At 44.9% G+C, this 22,168-nt stretch overlaps 1 protein-coding gene across 3 annotated transcripts in view; it reads right to left on the bottom strand.

Moving 5' to 3' along the window:
- EDC4 (enhancer of mRNA decapping 4) overlaps window positions 1–22,168 on the bottom strand; it is a 2,544,921-nt gene that overhangs the window by 744,854 nt on the left and 1,777,899 nt on the right. For all 3 annotated transcript variants that reach the window (XM_069603831.1, XM_069603839.1, XM_069603847.1), the window contains one exon: window positions 5,055–5,235. In XM_069603831.1, coding sequence (XP_069459932.1) covers window positions 5,055–5,235 — 181 coding nt within the window. The remainder of the gene's footprint in view (window positions 1–5,054; window positions 5,236–22,168) is intronic.

Below are 22,168 nucleotides of genomic sequence, written 5' to 3'. Positions count from 1 at the left end.
CTGGAATGCGGTAAACCATTAGCCGGATGGCTGGTAGTCGTAACGCCCCGACTCACGACCTTGGAGCGAGCTCTGGTAGGATGGACACCCTCGGCACCTGTATCAGTAGCCATGCTGGATCTATTCGAGGACAGACTCTTGGGAGGTGGCCCTCAACGATTCCTTACCCCTTGGGGTAGAAGAGGATGAACTTGATTGCCTTTCATAGGACAGCCTGGTAGGGGCCCCTGAACCCCTCAGCTTAGGAGGCAGTAGCCTTAGAGGCCTCGGGCCTGCCAGAACCTGAATCCGTGGGACCCCCGGGGAAGGAGTCGCCGCATGCTGGAGCCATGCTGAACAGAGGGCCTACCTTATCTTGATAAGAGGTCCTGGAGACTAAGTCCTTAAGGAGGGGCGGAAGAGAATTGTGGAAGATCTCCCTCCACCCCGACAAACAATTCTTTAATGCCCTGTGACTGAAAGCACTGCAGGCCAAACATGAGTCCTAGCGGTGGTCGGGCCCCAAAAACTCAAGGCAGAGTGCATGGGGGTCCGAGGCCGGTAATGAACGGTTGCACGAGGCACAACTTGTGAATCCTCCTGCGGGCGACATGCGCCGGGGGAGGCGAGGCACTGAAGGGAAGCAAAGCAAGAATTGAAAAACAAACAGGGAGCAAGCAGAAAGCTAAAATAGTCTCTGTGCAGGTCTGACACCGTCCGAGCGGGAAAAGGGAGTAGAGGTGACGGAGGCCAGGACCTCGGCAGAGCGTTCACACGCCCGAGGCAGCACCCTATTTTAAATTTAAAGGTGAAGCTCAATTTTTCGCTGCCAAAGGTTCCGGTACCGTCCCCATGTTGGGGGACACCCACAAGGATGGAGGAAAGTGGATGGGAGGTATGAGTATGGGGGCATTTTCAGATGTAATAAAGAGCATTCAACTCTGCAGGCAAGTTGGAAATGTGCATCTACAATAGTGGAATCATGATACTTGCTCTTAAACTTTTGAATAAGTACCATCAATATTGCTACTGCTTTTGGCTACAACCTAATAGGGACGTCTAGTTGATCAGTTCAAAAAATGTATTGACACATTAGAGCAAGAGGAAACATCAGCACTTGAAAAGAATATTAAGATATACGCTCGGCGTAAGCTAACGCGGTTTGTAAAGCTCCCGCAAACGTATATGTTTCTTACGGATCCAGCACAGCATGCAACGGGAATATGTTACATAATACACCATAAGAGTTCCCATTCAGCTTTTCAGTGATAGTTAGAAAAAAATATGATGAGAAAGGACTAAATCTGTACTCTTCATAATTGTGTGTGTGTGTGTGTTTTTTATTTTAATAGAATTCTTAAAGTTGCAGATGCAAGTTAATAGGAACATTTCGGCCATAAAAAGGGAAACGAAAAGTTGGGGGATCTAAGATGACCATGTAAGGTTTGGCAAATTATATAACGCTAGAATGAGAGGAACTCTCATGAAAAGGGTTGCTAGTATGACATTTTTACATGTGTTTGATCTAAATATGTTAGCATTTTGTATTATATGTGAAGAGTCATCTAATACGTTTGTAATACGTTTTTGTATTGTGCAATTGTAAATGTGACTGTATGCATAAGCAGTTTAGTCCATCAGTTATGCATTTTCATGTTTCAATGAAAATCTGCATGAAATTACGAGATGATTTATCAACTCCCCTCCTCTGAGTATATGGAATAGCATACATTGAATGCAGTATTATAAAAATGAATTAATTCAAAAAAATACACTCAGACATTTAGTCAGTCTTTATCTGATAAGATATAAAGGCATCTGTGTCATGATTTATGCCAGTGCACCATACATTGCTCTGGTGCCGAGTTGACATGGGCACACGCCGCTTACGAGTCTCGGTAGTTCGCTGAAAAGTACTCTCCTCTCACATGGGGCCACCCTGCACACGTTTGAGTCCCACAGCAGGGCTGACTCAGCCTTTCTTGATTGCAGCGTAACGAATAGAGTGCAATTAAATGGGGTAAAATAACACATGTTAATAAAGTGCTTAGAAGACAGAGGAGTCCAGCATGCAACACTATGAACTTAGACTTAAACTCAGAGTGTCTTGAGGGGCGTGAGTCTACTAAAAGCAACTGCATAAGTAAGCGTACAGCGGCCAGTTCCGAATGCTGCCTGTACCACACAGAAAAAAAACGGAGATAAGGGTGCAGAACTAGCTGTGTGGCTGTAAGGGTGTGCCTGTGTATTGGTGTGCATTTAGGGGTGTGTATTTAAAAAAAGAATTTATAGTGTGAAACTAGCTTGAGAACAGCAGAGCACTTTTACAATGTATAAAAGCCAGTATCGGGCATGGTGTTTTTGAACAGTAACAGATTGTTGGCGGACGGGCAGAAAAACATGGTTTTAATCATGTGGGAGGACTTGATCGAAGAGCCATGTTTTTAGTGTTTTGAGGAACTAGAGAATGGCGGTGGCATTCCGAACCTGCAGTCGGATATAGTTCCAGAAGATATGGGCATGGCAGGAGAAGGACTGTTTGCGGGCCTTCTCTTTATGGGCTAACTTTATTTATTGAACATTAGCAGAAAGTGTTTCCAGGCGCTACAAGACTAAAGGGGAAGGGAACAGAGGAGGATAAAACAATAAATGGTCCTAGTAGGCCTTGTGACATTCGGATCGTGCAAGTGGAGGGGTGGAGGGGACGGGCAAGGGGAAGGTAAGGCAAGTGCTAAGTGAGGCCTTGAGGGTAAGTGCTTTGGGGGATGGAGTGAGGGTCAGCTAGTGCGACAAGGGGGTGGGGAGGTGCTTGGACCCGGCTCAGTAGTCTGATCAGGGAAGGGTTCCCGAAGGCAAGTGCAGGGTGCTGAGGCAGACTGGTCGAGAGAGGAGGTGGGCCTGGCCCCTCTATGACTCAGAGGGGACCAGGAAGCCAGTTGTATCAATAGGGGGACATTAGCAAGGAAGGGGGATAGGGAAGGAGAAGGAGTAGAGAAGGGTCTTGGCGAGCTTTCAGAACTTTAGGGGACCCAGCTCGAGTCTGAGAGGGGCAGGGAGGCCATTCCAGAGGGAAGCTCCTGCCGGAGAAAGCGATCCACCCCCCACTCTCTGCTTGGAGAAGCGACTGACCTGGAGAGAGTTAGAGCTAGAGCTTGACAACCGAAGGACTCTAGCAGGGCAGTATATAGTGAGAGAAAGTTGAATGTAGCGTGGCCCCAGAAATTCTTGTGGATGATGCAGAGGGTCTTAAATTTGATCCTTGCATTCACCGGGAGCCAGCTTTTAGGGATGGAGCAATGCAGTCCCTGGGCTTGAGGTCAAGGATAAGTCTCGTAGTCCTATTCTGGGTTAGTTGAAGAGCTCGAAGGGAGGAAAGAGGCAGATTCAGGAAGAGGCTGTTAGAGTAATCCAGCCTGGAAAGAACCAGAGCTCAAGACATTGAGTTTCTTTGAACTCAACCTTTTGATGGATTTGCTACAGGAGGCGCAATAGCCTACAGAGGTGTAAAGTATTGCTGCCAGGTGTTATTTCATGCCGTTCAAGGTTGCTTTGTAGAGGATTCAAGCAGTTTTGAGCAGGATCCTGGCAGCCAGGGGGAGCTAGTGAAGCTCAAGCAGGGATAGAACGGTGTGGTCGAATTTGCAGGCGTCAGTAATAAGGCAGGCTGAGACATGATGGAAAGACTTCAGGTGGGCCTAATGCACGGTTGGGGAGTACCCCCCCCCCCATCAAGAGATCAAGAAAGTCCGACCAACAGAGCATATCTCGCAGCTGGTTTGATTTAAAAGAGTGTGGCGATCTGTAGCCAGGATGTGTGGGGTTTCTTGGCCGATGTGCTTTTGGAAGGAAATGCTGCTGTCAACAATGAAGCCTAGGGATTTGGTGGGGTCTGACAGTCGATGGGTAAATCCTTCCAGCTGCATATCGTTAAACCACTTTTGAACATTTGGTTTGGCAGGGGGAAGGATGAGAATTAATTTGGTCTTGGTGTGGTTATATAAGCTTAAGATATGCATTCGACATTAAGGTTGCATGGTAGGCAGGCACTCGCAAGATGGGTGATGTCCTGGGAGCCTTTGACATTCAGGTAAAGCTGGGTGTCGGTGGCGTATTGATGAATGGTGGTGCGTCCATGTGTGTGTGTGTGTGTGTGTGCGCGCATGGGAGTGCAAGCCTTGGACATCAATTTCGGCACCAGGCACCATATTGTTCTCATGAAGGAGTAGCACACGAGCATGTCCAGCAGCACATTGCCGCTGATTCTAAGCGGAATTGGAAAGAGAAAGTTATCCTTTAGAACCGTTGCTACATTTAAATTACTTATCTTTATTCAGCAAGGCACCCTAATCAGATTCAGAAGCTCATGACAAAAACTGAAACATTTCTCGTTCTTACACAGTCAAAACCTACACAAAGAAAAATGAAAAGAAAACGTAGAGCATGTTCCGAATTTTAACAAGTCAACAGAACAAACAGGAAGGTGAGGAACAGTACAGGATTGGTTACGGCTGCGTATGGAAGTCTGTGCAGCTCTGCAACCTTTAAATTTACAAAACATGCTTGTTGGCTGTATTGTAAGCTTCACAAAAGCCTAACAAGTTGAAAATCTTTAGATTATGGTGCCAAAAAAAAACCCCATGAGCCACTGTAGGTCAGGCTTGTCGAGCAATAAAGAGTCTTAGAGTGGAAAATATACACCCTCGCCATAAGAAAATGATCACAGTGCCTATAAAGGTCTGGACAACGTGCAATGTTAACTGCGACACAATGAAAAACTAGCAGGTGATCCGCAAAAGTTACACCTCTTATGATTTCAAAGAAAAATTGCTTTGTAACTATATCAATGTGATGATCCCTGAGAGGGACTGCGCATACAGATCCTATTACCTTAGAATGTTAGATGAGATCTCATAAAAACCAGCCCCCAATTTCAGGATCTTGCCACTGGCATGATGTGAGCTATTCTTTACCAATAAATCTCTAATTGGCATTTCTTCACATATCCGACAAGGCCATCTGCTTTTTGCAATGAAAATTAATTCGGAATTTCATTGAGATGTAAAGTGAAAGGATACGTTCTTGTTCTTGCTGCGAGTCCATTACTCTTTCCACGTGCCCCATGATGGAGCTCTGCACCGCATCCATGTGATCAGTCAGTCGCTGCATCAACTCCAACTGGTTCTGCCTCAGTTCGGCAAGCTCCCTTTGCTGGCTGCGCAGGAGGGACATCAATTCTTCTTGAACCTCAGAGTTTAGCTGTGGGTCAAGTAGATCAGTGGTTACATATTTACATCGCTTTCAAATGGTAAAAAAAGTGCACTTGCATTGGTAAACGCAGCTCATCTGCAACAGGACAAAGCACTAATGCATAAGGAATACCAACTACAAGCTATTAGGGGAGTTTTCCTAAAGTCCTACTGGTAGTAAGACTTTAGCAAGCTATCCCAGTGGTTTGTAGATCTCCAACTCTTAGTATCAGCCTGTACTAACTCAGGACCTTGGTAGAGTGGCAGAGCAGTCAGGTTAATCTTAAGAGGAAGGTGTGAGCTGTAGGTAAGCACACTAAACCTTATGGGTACAGGGAACTTTTTGGTGAAATCACTCTTACCTCCGTGACTTAAAATTTATAAACCAATCTTGGTGGTGTTGCAATGGTCCGTGCAGGAAAACGGAGACACTGAGTTCCCCCACTCCGCTTGTAAAAAGTGAAAAAGGGAACTGCACACATCTATTTACTGCGCCACAGTAGAAATTAGATTTCAATAACTTGAGCTTGTTCACATATTGAAAATCAATTTATTGATAGCCCTTTGTGATGACACGTGTTTCGGCACATTCCATGTGCCTTCCTCAGATCAGGCCAATGTCCATCGGCTGACTTGTCAGCTACACATTAACGTAGTTGGCGATTGAGTCCCATCAGACTCTTGTAAGTAATAGCGAACTTCTGAAAATTTCAGGATTCGTGCATCACGCTTCGGGTTAACAATGGAATGTGCCGAAACACTTCTTATCGCAAAGGGCTATCAATAAATTGATTTTCAATATGTGAACAAGCACAGATTCTACTGTGGCACAGTAAATAGATGTGTGCAGTTCCCTTTTTTACACTAAACCTTAGTTAGACATGCACATCAAACAAACTCTTACACTTATAATTTATATAAAATTATATATGTATTAAATATACACACCAGAATCATTTTGAATACTTCAGACGTTTACACTAGAACACTTAGGAATACTTGATAATACACTTCAAAAGGACACTTTCACTTTTGTATTTATTCGCGGTTACATTTATAGCAACATCAGAATGAGAGAAGACAATGTTATTGTATATCGGTTATTACGCGCACCTGCAGTGTTAACAGTTCATACAGTAATACATTTACTCTGAACACAGAGTAAGGTCACTTTAAGGGAGTAAAATATTTAGTGTTACATTAGCCTGGTACAAGGTTCTTGAGAGGGTTTCTTCGCACAGCAAGTCTTTTAAGTCCAAAAACGCAACCTTAGCTAAAGGCAGTTCGGAGAGGGCTCAACGTCTTGACAAGCAGCAGGATACAAAGAGTTTCAGAGGATTTCTTCCAGTCTCTAGTTTTATAGAAGCAGCGATGAAGTGACCCAAGCAGCGGTTTCAGTCTGAGGTAAGAGGGGGTGACCCTGGACACCTCTAGGTGCACCAAAACGCTCTGGAGCGACTTTGTGGAATCAGGTAAGCAATACCTTTTCCCCCACATTACCTTAGGTTTGAAGAAAATGTTTGTGCTGGATGCTCCGCGATGTTGCAGCTCTAGAACCGACCTCTGGATTTCTTGGTCTGATGACTGAAGGCAGGACAATGGATTGGGTCTCTCAGCAGCAGTCTTGAGGGAGTACCTGTGGCATGACTTTCAGCAACTTCTTGGTTCACTCTGCGGTTTTGGTGCCTTTGCTGCAGCACCAACAAAGGACACGGATCACCCGGTCAATCTTCTTCCCTTTCTGCAGTCCTGCACTGTGGGGAGAGGATCTGAGTGAGTTGGATCAGATATCTGGAGTGTGCTTACGGGTTAAGCAAAGATTTGGATGGATTTGGCTTTTCCATGGCAATGCACTCAAAATGAGCAGCAGGTCTCCTGGTATTGGGGTTCTGCAGCTCTGGAAACTCATAGGACCTCGGGAGAGGGCCCAATTCAAAGTTAGTCTTGGGACTGGTTGTTCCCACCAGCCAAAGGGAAGGGGTTGTCCTCTTTGGAGCTCCTCTGTCGCATAGAAAATGGGGTCAGGACATCAGTGGTCACATCACAGTGTTGCAAAGGGTCTGCAGGCGTCTCTGGTCGTCTTCTTTGGTTGCTTCAGCTTCCAGTGGTTGACTTGCTTTTCAACCCCAGAAGCCTCACCTTTTATACAGTTCCATCACACACTCCTCTGCAATCTCTCCCAGCATTTAACAGAAAGGGGCGTTTGGCTGTCCGATCAGGACAGCCAGACGCCCCTGTGGGAGCTGATCCTATTCAAGCACTCCGGCAGATAAAGGACAGGGGGTGGAAGACTCCTCCCCCACTTCCTGCCTGCCCAGACACTCTGGAGCCTAGGCGGGGATACCCAAGGGTTCCCACCAAAGGGAAAACACACACGCTGACCTCCCCCTCCCAGAATGGTAAAGAAGGGCTAACAAAGGACAAAAAAGAAGGGTGGCCCCAAGTTGGTACTTGGGTGCCCCTATTGTGCACTACCGATGCTAAGGACATAACCTGCGGTATAACTATTACACACTAGTTGGTAGACCACTTCCACTGCCGTCAGCGATAACTAGGAGGAGATTGTCTATGTGACTAAAAAGTCACAGGAGTAAGGAGAAGGGGGATAACTAGGTATCCCTTTGGCACTCCACTGAAGGTGGTGTGTGCCAATCTCTCAGACTATAGAGTTTTGGGAGATATGCCAAGTATCCCTCTATCCCTTAAGAACTGTAGTTACTTGAGGATATAGGAAAATTATCTTAAAGGTGGATCTTAAGGATCCCCAGCAACACTGCCCATAAGGAGCTGTGTGCTGCAGTAGTTAAAACACAAACGCCTTTAAGAGCAGATAGCGTCCATAGTACAGGTAAAATACAGAGAATAGAGTTCCAAAAGACAGCGCCCACAAGAATGAATGAGTGGAGAAAAGCTACACTCATGCAGGATTTAAAGAAAAAGGTCCAGAAGTTCAGCAAAAAGTGCTGGGGTCTCACTAGGAGAGGAGATGAAGCATAAAAATTATACATTTCACAAACACGAGCACAGTGAACAAATGTAATGTCAAGGCAGTTTTGGAGTTCAATAGTCAAAACTATATTCTGTTTTCTACTTCATCATCCGGAAAATTCCTACAATTGATACCGGCATGTCATTTATAAGAACAAGACGATTAGGTACCCTGAAAACATAAAAGTTGAATGCCCACACATGAGTCATCTAATAGACTGTTTACTTCTTGAGTAGAAGAAAAAGTGACTTGTGCGTCATCAAAAAAGACAAAGTGTATACCACCCACTTTGTCATAAATAGATCACCTGGGACTTAAAGGGACACATTGATAGCTTGATTACTTGGAAGTCAAAGTATATAATGTCCTATATACATGTGTGGCAAAAACAATGACCATTTAAACAATTTTTTTAATCTTTATATCGAGTATGGATACACACACTATACAAAAAGAATTGCAATGTTGCAAACCGTTTCGAGAGAACAATTACAATTGTTGGAATCTGCCATGAGCATGTCTGCAATAAGACCCACGACGCTGAACAAAAACCTGCAATAGTCTATTTTTTTAATGCTAGATTTTGCTAGCTTTTAGGCTTCTCTGTGGTTAGGTTGTTATGGAAGTTTTCATGTATCTCTTAAATCACATTGGGGTGGGTGTAGTGCGAGTGACTTGCATGCAACCTATAACATGTCAAACGGGTAATCTGTTGGTACATAAAGAAACACTTCCTCTGCAGTGTGGATCGGTTATAAATTCACATACTGTACATAGATAAGTAAACACTAATTTGACTTCCCATTAGGGTTTAAATCAAATTAGTCAAATACATTTAAGTTAACATCCACACACCTATGTAGCTGATTTTAATCTGTATCCATGGAATATTTAGTACATTTAAGCAATGAGCAACAAGGTGCAGCCCTACACATGTGCAGGAGATTTCCAAAGAATTTGTATGCCCCCAGTGGAGCCTGCCCTTGGTTCATCATGCAACTGTCTGCCAACTTGTTTGTGACATAGATATTATAAAGTCGTTGTGCTATTCCTACCTCCGTGATTAGATTGTCCTTTAAGGGATAACCAAATGCCACTAGCAGCTATTGATGACTCCTCATTTGATTCCTGTGAGAAGTTAACATTACTTATTTCTGGTAATATTCTTTCTGATGGATTCCCTTCCCCCAGATTCCACATCTTTGACAGTCGGCATCAGCAGGTTCTCTGAAACATTATTCAAGCAAGGTGGTTGGGAGGAGGGGAGCTGGGAAGACTGTGACCCTATGCCCTCACTGTGCTCACCTGCACGTGGGAACTGGTAAAACAACCTTTGAGCTTCCCAATCATGCAACTGGCTGGAAAGACGATGAGGAATCTGTAGGACAATACATGAAAAAAACCCATTAAGATAGGTAAGTGATTTGGCTCTTCTAATAGACTGCATCCTCCCACAGATTACTCATTTTACAAAGACTTCCATACCAGTATTGAGATAGGGGCAGAAATAGAGGAAAAGAACCCCAGAATTTTGAAGAAGGGTCGCTCTAAATGGGTGTACTAACCAGATGGGGAATTTGAACTATGCTGGTAATATGGCTGCTAGGAAAGATTGTTCTTTCTGCTGCTTTACCACCATAAACATCAATGGGAAACCCTACCTTTTGCTATTGTGCTGCACCGTTCTGGAATTTTAGAGGTAATTGAATCTATTTTGCTTCATTTACCTTGCTAAGCGCATATGTTTTGGGCAGCACTGATCAGTCCCTACGGTTGTCAGTGTAGGAGAACTCTGTTCACCATAGAACAATTCTCTGTATTTCCCTGTATGCATCACTTTCTGTGAAGTACAGTAAAGACACTGTCTCTGTAACTTAGTTTTAGTAACTTTGGGGTTACATGCATGATGTGTACAGGAGAACTGGTAGCAACATAAACTTTTTTTACCGTTTTCTTTTTTCTAGTCTCATGCACTTTTGCATTTTTCCACATAATGCCATTTAGAGTACCATATACTCAAAAATGGCCGTAAAATGTGATTTTTGCCTTTTCTGTGGCCATATTGTAGATTGACCTCCTTCCTCCCCTATAGTGGCCCGAACAACAAATTACTTATCGCTCAGTCACTTTCTTTCTGGTAGATGTTTTTGCCATTGATCCCTCATCTACAATATCCCTATTCCAGCGCAGCTGCTCTTTAGCAAACTTTGCACCACCAGGGGACATAGCGCGGCTCCGCCCTATGCCTCTACTTACCATGTGCCGGATAGGACATCTGGGACAGTACATATAGCAGTGCAGTTCCCTGTGACCTCAGTTCCACGCTTTTTCCCCTAACAATCTGAAGCTCAGGGACCATAGAACCAATGGAGCACTAGCTCTCTGCCACAAAGGGCAGGTAGGAAGGGCGATGAGAAATCTGTGGAAGGAACATCTATATACGGAAGAACATTACTGATAGGTGAGTAATTTGTTCATCTAATGGATCATTTCATCCCAAACGTTTCTCATATATGGCAGACTGCCAAAGCAGTAAGAAAATCTGGAGGTGGGAGTGTTAGGGAGAATTCTCAAAAATGTGCCAAATCCCTCCACCTTAGAGACCCCCAGCAACTTTGCTGGATTTTGAGGACTTGATTTTTTTTTAACCTGGAGAGAGTGAGACCCTTTTTCCAACTCTCTCATGTATTTTAATGTGATTTTATACACTGTTTCTTTTGGTCATGGAGTCTAACTCCATAGGCATCATTTTTTACAAATTGTGTCACAAAAGCACCTTCAGTGCAGTGGCACAGGGAAGTCTTCCAGATTTCCCAAGGTTTAAATACCTTCTCTGGGATCAACTATTGTTTCACAGAGCAGTAAAGTGAAATTGACTTTACTTACCATTGTACATTTCTAGACCCAGCACGCACTATCTTACAATAGAGTGCTGGAGGGGTTACTTAGTATCTAACTTCTTATGTAACACATTTTATGTTACCCTTTTCTCACTGAATGGCTGGTGGCAGTGGTTTTTGTTTTTAACTACCGTGGTTTGCATTTACCGTGACCGTTCGCGGCTCCGGTAAAGCAACCACAGGAGCCATCTTTTTCAAAATGGCGCAGAGCCATCTTTTTCAAAATGGCACAGAGCCATCTTTTTCAAAATGGCACAGAGCCATCTTTTTCAAAATGGCACAGAGCCATCTTTTTCAAAATGGCACAGAGCCATCTTTGATAAAATGGCACCCGGTCTTCTTTTTTCGCCATGTCTTTGTGGAAAGGTTCTTCTAGAGATTTTCTCTGCGTGCCAAAACAGGTTTGGTCTCTTTGTTCATTTCGCCTTTTACAGGGTTTCTGAGTGAAACCCGCTTCTGGCTCCAGAGTGTCTGGGGTAGGCAGGAAGTGAGGAAGGTGCCCGAAACTCCCTGTGCTTAGTCTCATAGGAGACCCAAATGCACTCTGCAGTGATTGGCTGACTGACTGTTCGGCAAGGACAGCCACCCTGCTGGGTGAGTGACAGCTAGGCTGGAATGAATGGGAGAGAACTGAATAAAAGGTGAGTCTTTTGGCTTGGAAGGCAGAGTCGACCACTGGACGAAGGAACCTAAGAAGAGCTTGAAGAGGACGCCTGCTGCAACTCCTGGACCGGTGAAACCCTGCTGCAGTGCCAACTTGCCAAGTTCGCATCGACAGAGAAGCCCCTGCAAGGACTTCTCCCTTTGAGTTGGTGGGACCAATCAACTCCAAAGTAAGCCACCTGGACACCCATCTTGGAGCTTGTTGAATTTTCTCAGAGTTGCTGCAGGAAACCGAATAGCCAGGGAGAGGAACACCAGATTGTGTGTGTTGCTTTTAAGCTGGCCTAAAGCTTTTGGAAGATCCTCCGAACTCCCACAAAGCAGGACTGACCAAGCCTGAGCACCCTCAGCAGAGTGCGAGACACCAGAAGCAAGGAAAGTCCACCTTGACAGCCAGGAACCACACTGTTGCTATTTGCAGTAGCCGCGAGAAGCTGAAACGCAAAACAGCCACTGAAAGTGAAGTTTGCTGGTAGCCCGTTTTGACAGTCCCAGTGCAGTGCAGGAGTCCCCCGATGTCCTCCCTCTTGTCCCCACGACTGAGGCCCAGAATAGCGAGATTTGCAGAGCTGCACAGGAACAGAAGTCAACAGCTGCATCTTTTCTTATTAACCAAGGTACTGTAAAACAGGTCTAAGCGAACTTACCTCTTATTGTAGAAGTGCTTGTAACTTCGACAACTCACCAGTCTAATCAGCTTGTGTCCCTACATTTGATTGTTCTTTTCATCAAAGACTCCTAATAACTTGTGCAAAGACTTTTCCATTTACTTACATGAAGTGCTGCATCCTATACAAAGACTTTTGCCCATTGATTTTGGCTTAGCCTATTGAATTGTATGACTCTTCTAAGAGGACCTAAAAGTATTTGCCCTGCTTAAGAATATTGGTGATCTCTTGTGTTCTAATAACATTTGCCTTTTACCAACTTTTAAGAGTGTTTTGAATGCCAACAGTAAGATATTAATGTCCCTTGCACCCTCGTTATTGAAGTCACCTGTGGGTGTAGGTTTCTTTCTGTGGGCCATCCCAAAAGGGTCTTGTCTGATTCAGAAAATCAAAGTGTACAGTATATAAGTGTATTTATGTGTTAATATTATATTGCTCCCTTCTAATGAAGGCTTTATAACTGACTGATAAGTAAATTAATAATTGTTTATGCAAAAAACATTGAGTGTAAGAGTTTATTTGAATACCTGTAACTGAGAATCTTTGTGTAACTCCACTACTGCTCACATTTCCCCTCTTTAGATAAGCCTGGCTGCTCAACACGCCAACAAAACTGTGTAGTAAAAGCTTATACCAAAGGTTGGCTTGCCTATACCGGTAGTCATAGTTGCTTGTAGTGTTCCCAGAGGTTACTACATTCAAACTTTGCCTAACAGGGAGGAAGCAAGGACACCACCTAAACCAGAAAACCGTGGAGGACTGCCCTACCCAAACAGGCATCATGGACCACAAGCAAATCCAAGCAGTAATGCTTCGCAAACATGTGCAAAGCTGCCCACGTCGCAGCCTGGCAGATGTCCAGGACAGGGATATATCTGTGCAGGGCAGATGTGGTAGCTATCCTCAGGCACATCCTTTCCAGACAGATTATAGCATTCTGAAATGCATAGAATGATCCACCTGGACATGGTCTGTTTGATGACAGCCCTGCGAGAACTAGCACCAGCATAACCCACGAAAAGCTGGTCATCTTCCCAGTTACTCTTAATCAAGGGACGTAGAACTAATGGGCCTGCACCGGGTACAGCTAATGCAAACTTTCCTCTGCCTTGGAAGGGTGAGGAGGAGGGAAAAACACTGGAAGATGGATCTTCTGAGAGAGATGGAAATCCGAGACCACTGTTACGCTCACCTGGTATCCACAGGGACGCCACCCAGCCGGGTTACTCGCTGGTATGCTTCTCAGCTTTGCCCTGATGTGGTCTACAGGGAAGGTTCTGCCTGAAAATACAGGACTGTGTTCAAGACTGACCGACTGGGGTAAGTATCCTCCCTCCACCCCCGTATGCTTTCAGTCCCTCTGGCACCCTCTCCTCACCTTTTGGTAGAATTAGGCGTGCTCTCCGTCCTGCCTTCTTTGCAGGGGCGCGTTGTCTTTCATGGGCGAGTGCGGTCCAGTTACTTCACTGACGCCGGCCCATTTGATATTGTTCAGGTAGGTCTTATTGCTGTTCTTTAGTTTCGTTGCTATCCTGCATGCCTTTCTTGTTTAAAATGTCTCTTTTTTCTCCCTTAGGTATGCAGAGCTTCAGCGCGGCGAACTGGCTTGGTTGAGCCCCGCTGGTAAATGATGACGCATTAAGAGCGCTATGATGTGGTAAGTAAGCGCTATGCGCAGCGAAGTCTTGCCTTTGCTAACCTGCGTTTTCCTTCCTTGTAGGTCGCAGTGTTCTTCAGCGCAAGTGGAATGTCCGGAGTGGTGGCAGCCGAGAGGCGACCAGCCAGGTAAGCCTTTTGAGCAGTTCGTAATTTGTAAATGTCTCTGCAGCTTTCTTTAATGTTGCCTCTAACTCTTTCAGGTCGTTCTGTCCGGGAGGCGAGCAGATTCGAAGAAGCTGTTCTCAGTAGCTGCGAGTGTTTAAAGATGAAGACTGCAGGTAAGATACTGCTGCTAATGATGTTCCTTTTGTCTCCTTGCAGGTTCTGCTTCTCCGAGGTTCGAGGGAATAGCTGGTCACGGTGAGCGTCACGTTGCAAGCTGCAAAGTAACACGAAGCATGTTCTGCAGTCAGGGTGTGGTTTATATAGCACAGGTAAAGTAGTACCAGGGAAAGTAGTTTCAGGCCTGCCACACCCAAAACACTAGACCGCAAAGCTTGGTTCTTAGGGAACCACACTATGTGGATGCCTCCATGTTGGCTGACAATACAATAAAGTAGTTCCCAAGCACATTGTTGTTCATGGTGTATGAGCCTGGCGACATAGGCGCCAGGACTGGCCCCATGAGGGCTTTTGAAGAGGATGCCAGGCTCTAGAGGTCCGAGTCCTGACTGCACCTGGCCAATGGGTTTGCCAGAGGGGGTTTTGGGCGAGGGTCGTGAGAAGCACTTTCGACAGAAAAGAGGGCCTCACACTCAAAGTCACCTTCTCTTTGGAAAAACACAAATAGGAAGGTAAAACAGACAACACCTGGAGCTCACTCACCTGTTTCACATAAGTGATGGCAACAAGGAAAATCACCCTAATGGAAAGCAATCAAATAGAACAGGAATGAAGGGGCTTAAATGGAGCACCCACAAGAATTGTCAAAACTAAATTCAAATCCCAAGCCGGAACCATAAACTGGAGGGGAGGGAACTGGTTACACAAGCCATGCAAGAACTGCATAACAGTGGGGATTGCGAAGAGCAAGACTGGTTACGGGGACCTCCTTAACAGCGAAAAAGTTATGAGAAAACTCTTTACAGTGCCAATCTGCAAGCTTGCCTGGGCCATGGTAGCAGGGATAATGCACAGGATAAAGGATCCAGATCCGTCTTCCAAGCACCAAATAGAAAAGGTAAGCCATCTGCAGGCATAAATGGATTTTTGAAGTGGGCCACCAAGCTGAAAGGAGCAAATAGAGGACATCATCGACAAGTCCCACTCTTTAGATCTTAGCCTCTCATTGGCCAAGCATGAAGGTTTAGGCTGATTAGGGTCAGTTGGAGGACCAGCCCCTCTGATTGGGAGGGCAAGTCGACTCTGCTTGGAAGGCGCCAGGGAGGGCAGATAGACATGTCCAGCAACTCCAGATACCACATACTCGGGGCCCAGTCCAGAGTGATCAGGATCGTCATGGTTCCAAACAGACGCAACCGCCTGAGAACCAGCGGAATAACAAGCATTGGAATGAATGCATAAAGTAGGTCGAAAGTCCACTTGACAGTCAGAATATCCCCCAGACCTCCCCGATGAGGAAATTCCCTGGAGCCAAACAACTCGCCCTTCCTGTTGACACTGGAAGCAAAGTGGTCTAATTGAGGAGTCCCCTCAAAAGGCCAAGATCTAGCACAGAACTTCCTAGCAGAGATCCCACTCGTGGGAGGCCGAAATTGGTCTGCTCAGGAGATCTGTTGCAGCAGTCTCTCTTCTGGACAGATGAGCCGCTGTCAGAGAGCCAGTTCTCTAGAGCCCAGAACCACAGCATTTCCTCTCTGCACAGTGGCAAGGACATCACATAACTTAATTTGTTCAGCTTGTTCATGGTTACTGTGATGTCCGTCAGGATCAGAACAGTCTTGCGTTTTACAGAGGAGAGGAAAGCGACCAGGTCCATTCTGATCACCCTCAACTCCAGCAAGTTGATGTGTTCCCAAGACAGTGCAGGAGACCACAGTGCGCTCACGGTTAGGTCTGAGAGGTGTGCACCCCAACCAGTCAGATGCATCCATGACCACCGCCACCTTGGGCCAAGATTCACGAACATCACGGCTCATGGCAAGTTATCCCATACGGCCCACCACGCAAGATCCTGAGCCACTTGGCTCAAGACCTGCAAAATGTCCAACATGTGGCCCCGAAACTGCGACCATTGGCAACAGAGAAGCCACGAAAGCGATCTCATGCACAGCCTCATCTCCAGCACCATTAGGATGCAGGAGGCCACAAGACCCTAAAAGAGCAGAAAATCCCGGTCCAGACCCTATTCTTATGATTGGATGACATTGACAATGCAAATGCCCTGCCCAGGCTAGTTGCCAAGACCACTCCGATAAAGAAGATACTTTTTTTTGAAGTTCAGGTAAAAGCCCAGGCTGTGCAATCATGCACATGTGCGGAGTAGATTCTACGATACTAGAGAAGGGGCGTGAGCTCGGGCAAGCCAATCTTCCAGGTAGGGAAAGAAATTAATACTCTCCCTCCGGAGACAAGCCGGTACTACTACTACCAGCATGGTGTAAAACCTGGGGGCCGAAGAAAGACCAAACAGCAGGACTTTGAATTGATATCGATGTTAACCCACCACAAACCTCAGGTACTTTCTGTGCTTTTGATGTATCGGCACATGGAAATAGGCATCCAGATAGTCCAGTGATACCAACCAGTCCTGCAGATTGAGGGTTTGCAGGATCTGAGCGAGTGCAACCATCTTGTCCTTGAGCAGGAACAAATTCGGCAGCCACAGATCCAGAATGGGACGCAAGCCTCTGACCTTAGGCACCAGAAAGTGCAGTACCAACCCCTGCCTCGTTCCGAACACAGTACCAGCTTGACTGCGTTCTTTGACAAAAGCTGACAGAACTCCTCCAAGAGGATGGGGTTCACAGACAAAGGGGTAGTCTGATGACCATGGTCCGGAGGGAACTGGAGGAACAGAGGGCAATACCCCTGTTGAATAAACTGTACAGACCAAGTGTCAGACGTGGTCCTTGACCATTACAGGCTGAACAGGGAAAGCCCCCGCCCCCACCGGCGTTCAGTGGCAGCCCGTCACTGAGGTTTTGAGCACTGGGTCGTGTTGGGGACAGCGGCCGCTCCACCCCTTTGGGTACCTCTACCTCAGCACTGTGGGAACAGTCTGCCTTGCAGCCGCTGCCTGATGCTGACCCTGGAGGCTGCTACATGAGGGAGGATCACATCAGAGGAGATATCCACCGGGGGTATGTCATGGCTCCATTGGGGGAGACGCGGTATCACCCACTTTGCCATGAGGGAGACCCAGTGTTGCCCAATTCCCTAATGGCTAAATGCCATGCTATTTCTCCTTCAAGTAGAACTGATTTTCCATGTGGACACATTAAGATCCTTCACTAATTATGCATCAGAAACCATCTTTTTAGTTCAATTTCCACAAATCTCTACCCCCTCCCCCAAAGTACTGAGAGGAGGAGAATGCAGGAATTGACAGAGCAGCAAGTGCTAGTCATTGGATGAAAGGACCTGTGTGCCGAACCTATAAAAATGGTCACCGAACTGAGAGAACGAGCACTGGTGAAGACGTGACATCTCCAGGGAAACACGGACAGAGGCTGGAAGCACGAGTTGGTGTGCAGAGGCTGGAAGCACGAGTCGGTGTGCAGAGACTGGAGGCGCAAACTGGTGTGGCGTAGTGAGCCAGCAGAAAAGGAGGAAAGAAACGTGGTGCGAGCGTGCTTGCAGTGGGGATGCCAGGAACCGCAAGAAGGTCCCTCGGCGTCAGACAGCCTAGAAAAGCAGCGTGGTCCTTATCGGGAGCCAGAGAGAAGCCGACATGCACAAGCGGAGCCGTGCGAAAGCCTGGAGAGATGCAGCCGCCCGAGTGGGAGACCAGCAGCGAATGAAGTGCGAGGAAGCCTGTAAACGCTACAGTGAACCGGTGAGTCTGCCAGAGCAGAGTGAGGACCCTGGGGCGTTTCAGCGACCGCACAGAAGAGAAGTAGAATCTTGGGAAGGTACGAAAAGTGAAATGACAAGACGATTGTTTTTGAATGAAAAGATCAGGAGATTTTGAACATTGGGAAACTTTGGAAAGTAAAGTAAAAAGAGGATTGTCAGATAGATATACCAAGCCAGCAAGAAGGGTATATGCTACGCGAAAGTGCAAGATACGAGAAGTCCTGGAATGAGAGTATACGAAGACCAACATGCAGTTTCCACAGATAGCTACCTAGCTTTTACACAACTAGGCCGTGGAAAAAGCCCGGTATACATCCTGTACATCTATATTAATTTAGTTCAATAGTGGCACAGTATTGGAAACAAACAATTTTATTGAAGCACCATTATAAAAAACACATTAATCAAAGATAAAAAAAGTAAAAAGATTTGTACACATCAACATGATTATTTAATCAAATAATGTCCAATTGCTAATTCGGACATTTACTTTCATTGTCATATATTAAATGTTTTTATTCACGACAATCTTTAGTGCGGTTGGTAGCATGAGTGAGTGGCTAGTGGCAAGTTACTATATGGGCATCTGCCCTCATGTTTTCGTCTCCAGACCAGTTCGTGTTTCTAGTTACGAACAGAGCACCAATATGACCCAATCTTTTTTGTGGGCTCCTTCGAAGCCGTCTTCAGGACACTCTAGATGCTTTTGCCGTGCACTTATACCACACTTCTTCAAGTACACGTAATCATGTGGGTAAAGAATTCTAAAAAATGTCATTTTTTTTCATATTAAAAAACTGACCATTATAACCTTCTATGTATTACCATAGGCACTTTTTCCTCTCACCGACGACACATTTCTTACTATTGTGTAAAGCAATATCATATATTTGGATCTCCCAATGTGGGTAACATCCAGTTCATTCACACAGTATTCACTCACTTTCAATGGAAGGCAAATACATTATTTCCGATTGCACTTATTTAATGGTTTAGTATTAGACATGGATTACTCTATTTTGTCTCATGGGGTGGTTTTTATTCTAACATGATCAAAAGATGTACATATCATGCCTTCTTATTGATTTTTTTCTCGATATTTAGTATCAGCTAACTTTCTTCAGAGTCACTTTGATATTGATATTTTATTTCCATCGCACTCGTATGCAAGTGTTTCAGAGCGCGACAAGGCAAGGGAGGGGAACAGGGGAAGAACAAAACAGCGATCTTACTAGGCCCTGTGACATTCAGAACGCGCAAGTGCATGGGAGATGGGGAGGGGGAAAAGTGCATGGAAGGGGGGAGAATTGGAAAGTGCGAAGCAGAGGAGAAATAGATGAATAACAAATAAATAATAAAGGCAACAAACAGTGGTAGTGCAGCCAGCAATTTGCAAGTGCTACGTTTAAGGCAGCAGACAGGGTAAGTCTGATAAGTGCAGGAAGAAAAAGGGGGGCTGTATGGGTACAGATTATATGATTTTATATCATATTTGTGGGATATTGGCAGGATGGTACACAGCAACCAATTCTCGGCTTATAGGTAATCCAGTTCTGATATTTCTTGTTGTCTGTTCACTGAAACAGCAAAGTTCAGAGGCAACTTTTATGAGGTGGCCTCTGTTTTACTATTAATTTTCAAACGACATATCATGTTAGTTGATCACACTGTAGAAATTATCTGCTTACGTCACATTAGAGGTACAGATGTTCTAATTTACCTTCCAACTCAAGAGATTTATACAATCAAATACGGTGCTTCCTTTTCTTTTTTGTCCACGCTATAATTTCTCTAAGCCTTTTATTTGTCCAGGACCACAAGTGTGTTAAGCACTTGCTCTACAATGTCAAAAGATAATATACATTTATACGTCATTTTTGTGATAACTCAGTGCAAAGCCTCCAATATTCTACTTCTCTTCGTTTATCAATTGCTATCTTTTTGCCATTGAAACTGCACGTATCAGTTTACCTTTTTCACAACGGAGTAGGCAGTTGAATTAGATGTTTTTTTTAACAACACTGGAGTATTTCTGATTTGATGGCTTCACATGTTTGTTTTATCAACCTGTGGTTGCTGTGCATACTTGACCTATAATTTAGAATGATATGCACATCTTAATCATTTACGGGTCTGGCATCTGTTTTTTCCACATTTCTAGTGCGGTATTTCATTTGTATATGACTCGAGCATTTCACTTACTTGGTGATCCGTGTTTAGCGAGCCCATGCCAACTTTCCTTCTTGCAGCGTTACCTTGCTGCCATATGTTATTTAAACGGGGTCCCGTGGTCTCAATGAGACCATCCAGACCTCTTTTAGTCTACCGTTTAGACAGTACAAACGAGTGCCATTTTGAGCATAGAGAAAGACTCCTGCAGCACTTTACTTGTGATTTTTTGCCATAATGGGCAAGTGGATGTTTTTATAATTATTCGCGGCAACAATTGATCATTTGTAAACACTGGATACTGTTATTTCCTCATGACATATAGATTGCTCGACCCCAACGAGATTGGTCACCAATGTATTTCTGATGGATTTATTTTTATAAAACAAAAGTAGATTTAGTTTTGACATTGTACAAAGTCACTTCTTTCTTTATGCCCTACTGAATACAGTGCTGCTCCATTGTTTTATCTGTCATATAACACGCCTATCGCCACGTTGGGACAGTCTTATTGACAGCGATTTTTAATCAAGAGAATATTAATGCACCTTAATGTGGATTCTGATCCAAAAGCATTCCAGATGTTTCTAGTGTATGAACAAGTTCCACACAATGCATATGTTCAAGCCATTTTATTTTTTACAGAGTCAAGGGAAAATATATTTTTTTGCTCAAGTTTACACAGTGTCAAGTCTCTGTCACCGCCACGTGGGTGCAGATCTGTTTGTAGAACAAACCAGGAGATGCCCGCGTAATTGTGTCAAGCTTTTTAAACATGTTCTACTAGGGGCTTGTCTGGAACCCAATTTTTGACACACGATCGGTGTTAGCATATTCGTTGGTGCACCAGCCTTTTGGACTTGTATATCAAGCCACATGGGCATTTGATCCCATATATGGCCCATTTTGTTACACAGTTAGTAAATGTTTTGAAATGCCAAGTCCGGCCATTAAGGTCGATCTCGCTAATGTTTTTGGTCAAATGACAGACGGAGCATTTGCCGCATCTAAAGTGACCCTTTACTGGGGGTAGATGTCATAAGGTGGTTTGCACTGAAGTATTTTCTTTTTGTAGTGCATATGTATGCATTAATTTGTCCCTTAAATTGGCGTTCTTTTAAATGCAAAGCGGGGTTGGTTAATCTGGAAGTCATCTGTATGCATAATTGTCACATTTTTTAAAAAATACTTCTCAGATCATTACTGATCGGGGAGAATGAGGTAAAACAGGTGATTTTCTCAATGGTTGTTTTGTCAGACAAAATTGTCTGTCCACATTTCGGGCCCGTTTATAGGACCGCATGACGACGTGTGGGGGATAACCCCCAGCTTTTAATTTCACTTGCAGCTCATTACTTTTAGTTTCAAAGTATTCCTTATTGCTACAGTTTTGTCGAATTCGAAGAAACTGCCCATAAGGAAGATTTTCCTGCAAGCTTGATACATACAGATTACTTCCGGATTAACCAACCCCGCTTTGCATTTAAAAGAATGCCCAATTTAAGGCACCATTGACCCTCAGAAACACCTCACCCACATACTCAGTAACAACTTAAAAAGCTCCACCAAGACCCTCCCACTAGGAGACCTCAATTTAGGTTTTAATGATGAGAAAGACAAAAATGCTGATACCATCACGAAAGAACTAAATGACCTGGGCTTCACCCAAAAAGTAATAAATCCCACTCCCTCCAAAGGCCGCATCCTAGACTGGATTGCAGACCATAACTGCCTCTCTAACATCACTGCCAACACCACCCTGCCCTGGACCGATCACAACTGCATTGAATTCACTATACCTATTACCAATAGCACCAAAACCCTCACCCCTGCTACCGCAGCACAAGTGAGAAGCTCTAAAAAGCTCACTGAGGACAACCTGCGCCCTTCACGGAACTAGCACCCCCCTTCGCCAAA

Source organism: Ambystoma mexicanum, chromosome 1p (assembly GCF_040938575.1).
Source record: "Ambystoma mexicanum isolate Mex_15411 chromosome 1p, UKY_AmexF1_1, whole genome shotgun sequence".
NCBI classification, from domain to species: Eukaryota; Metazoa; Chordata; class Amphibia; order Caudata; family Ambystomatidae; genus Ambystoma; species Ambystoma mexicanum.
This window is presented reverse-complemented; position numbering and strand designations above follow the sequence as displayed.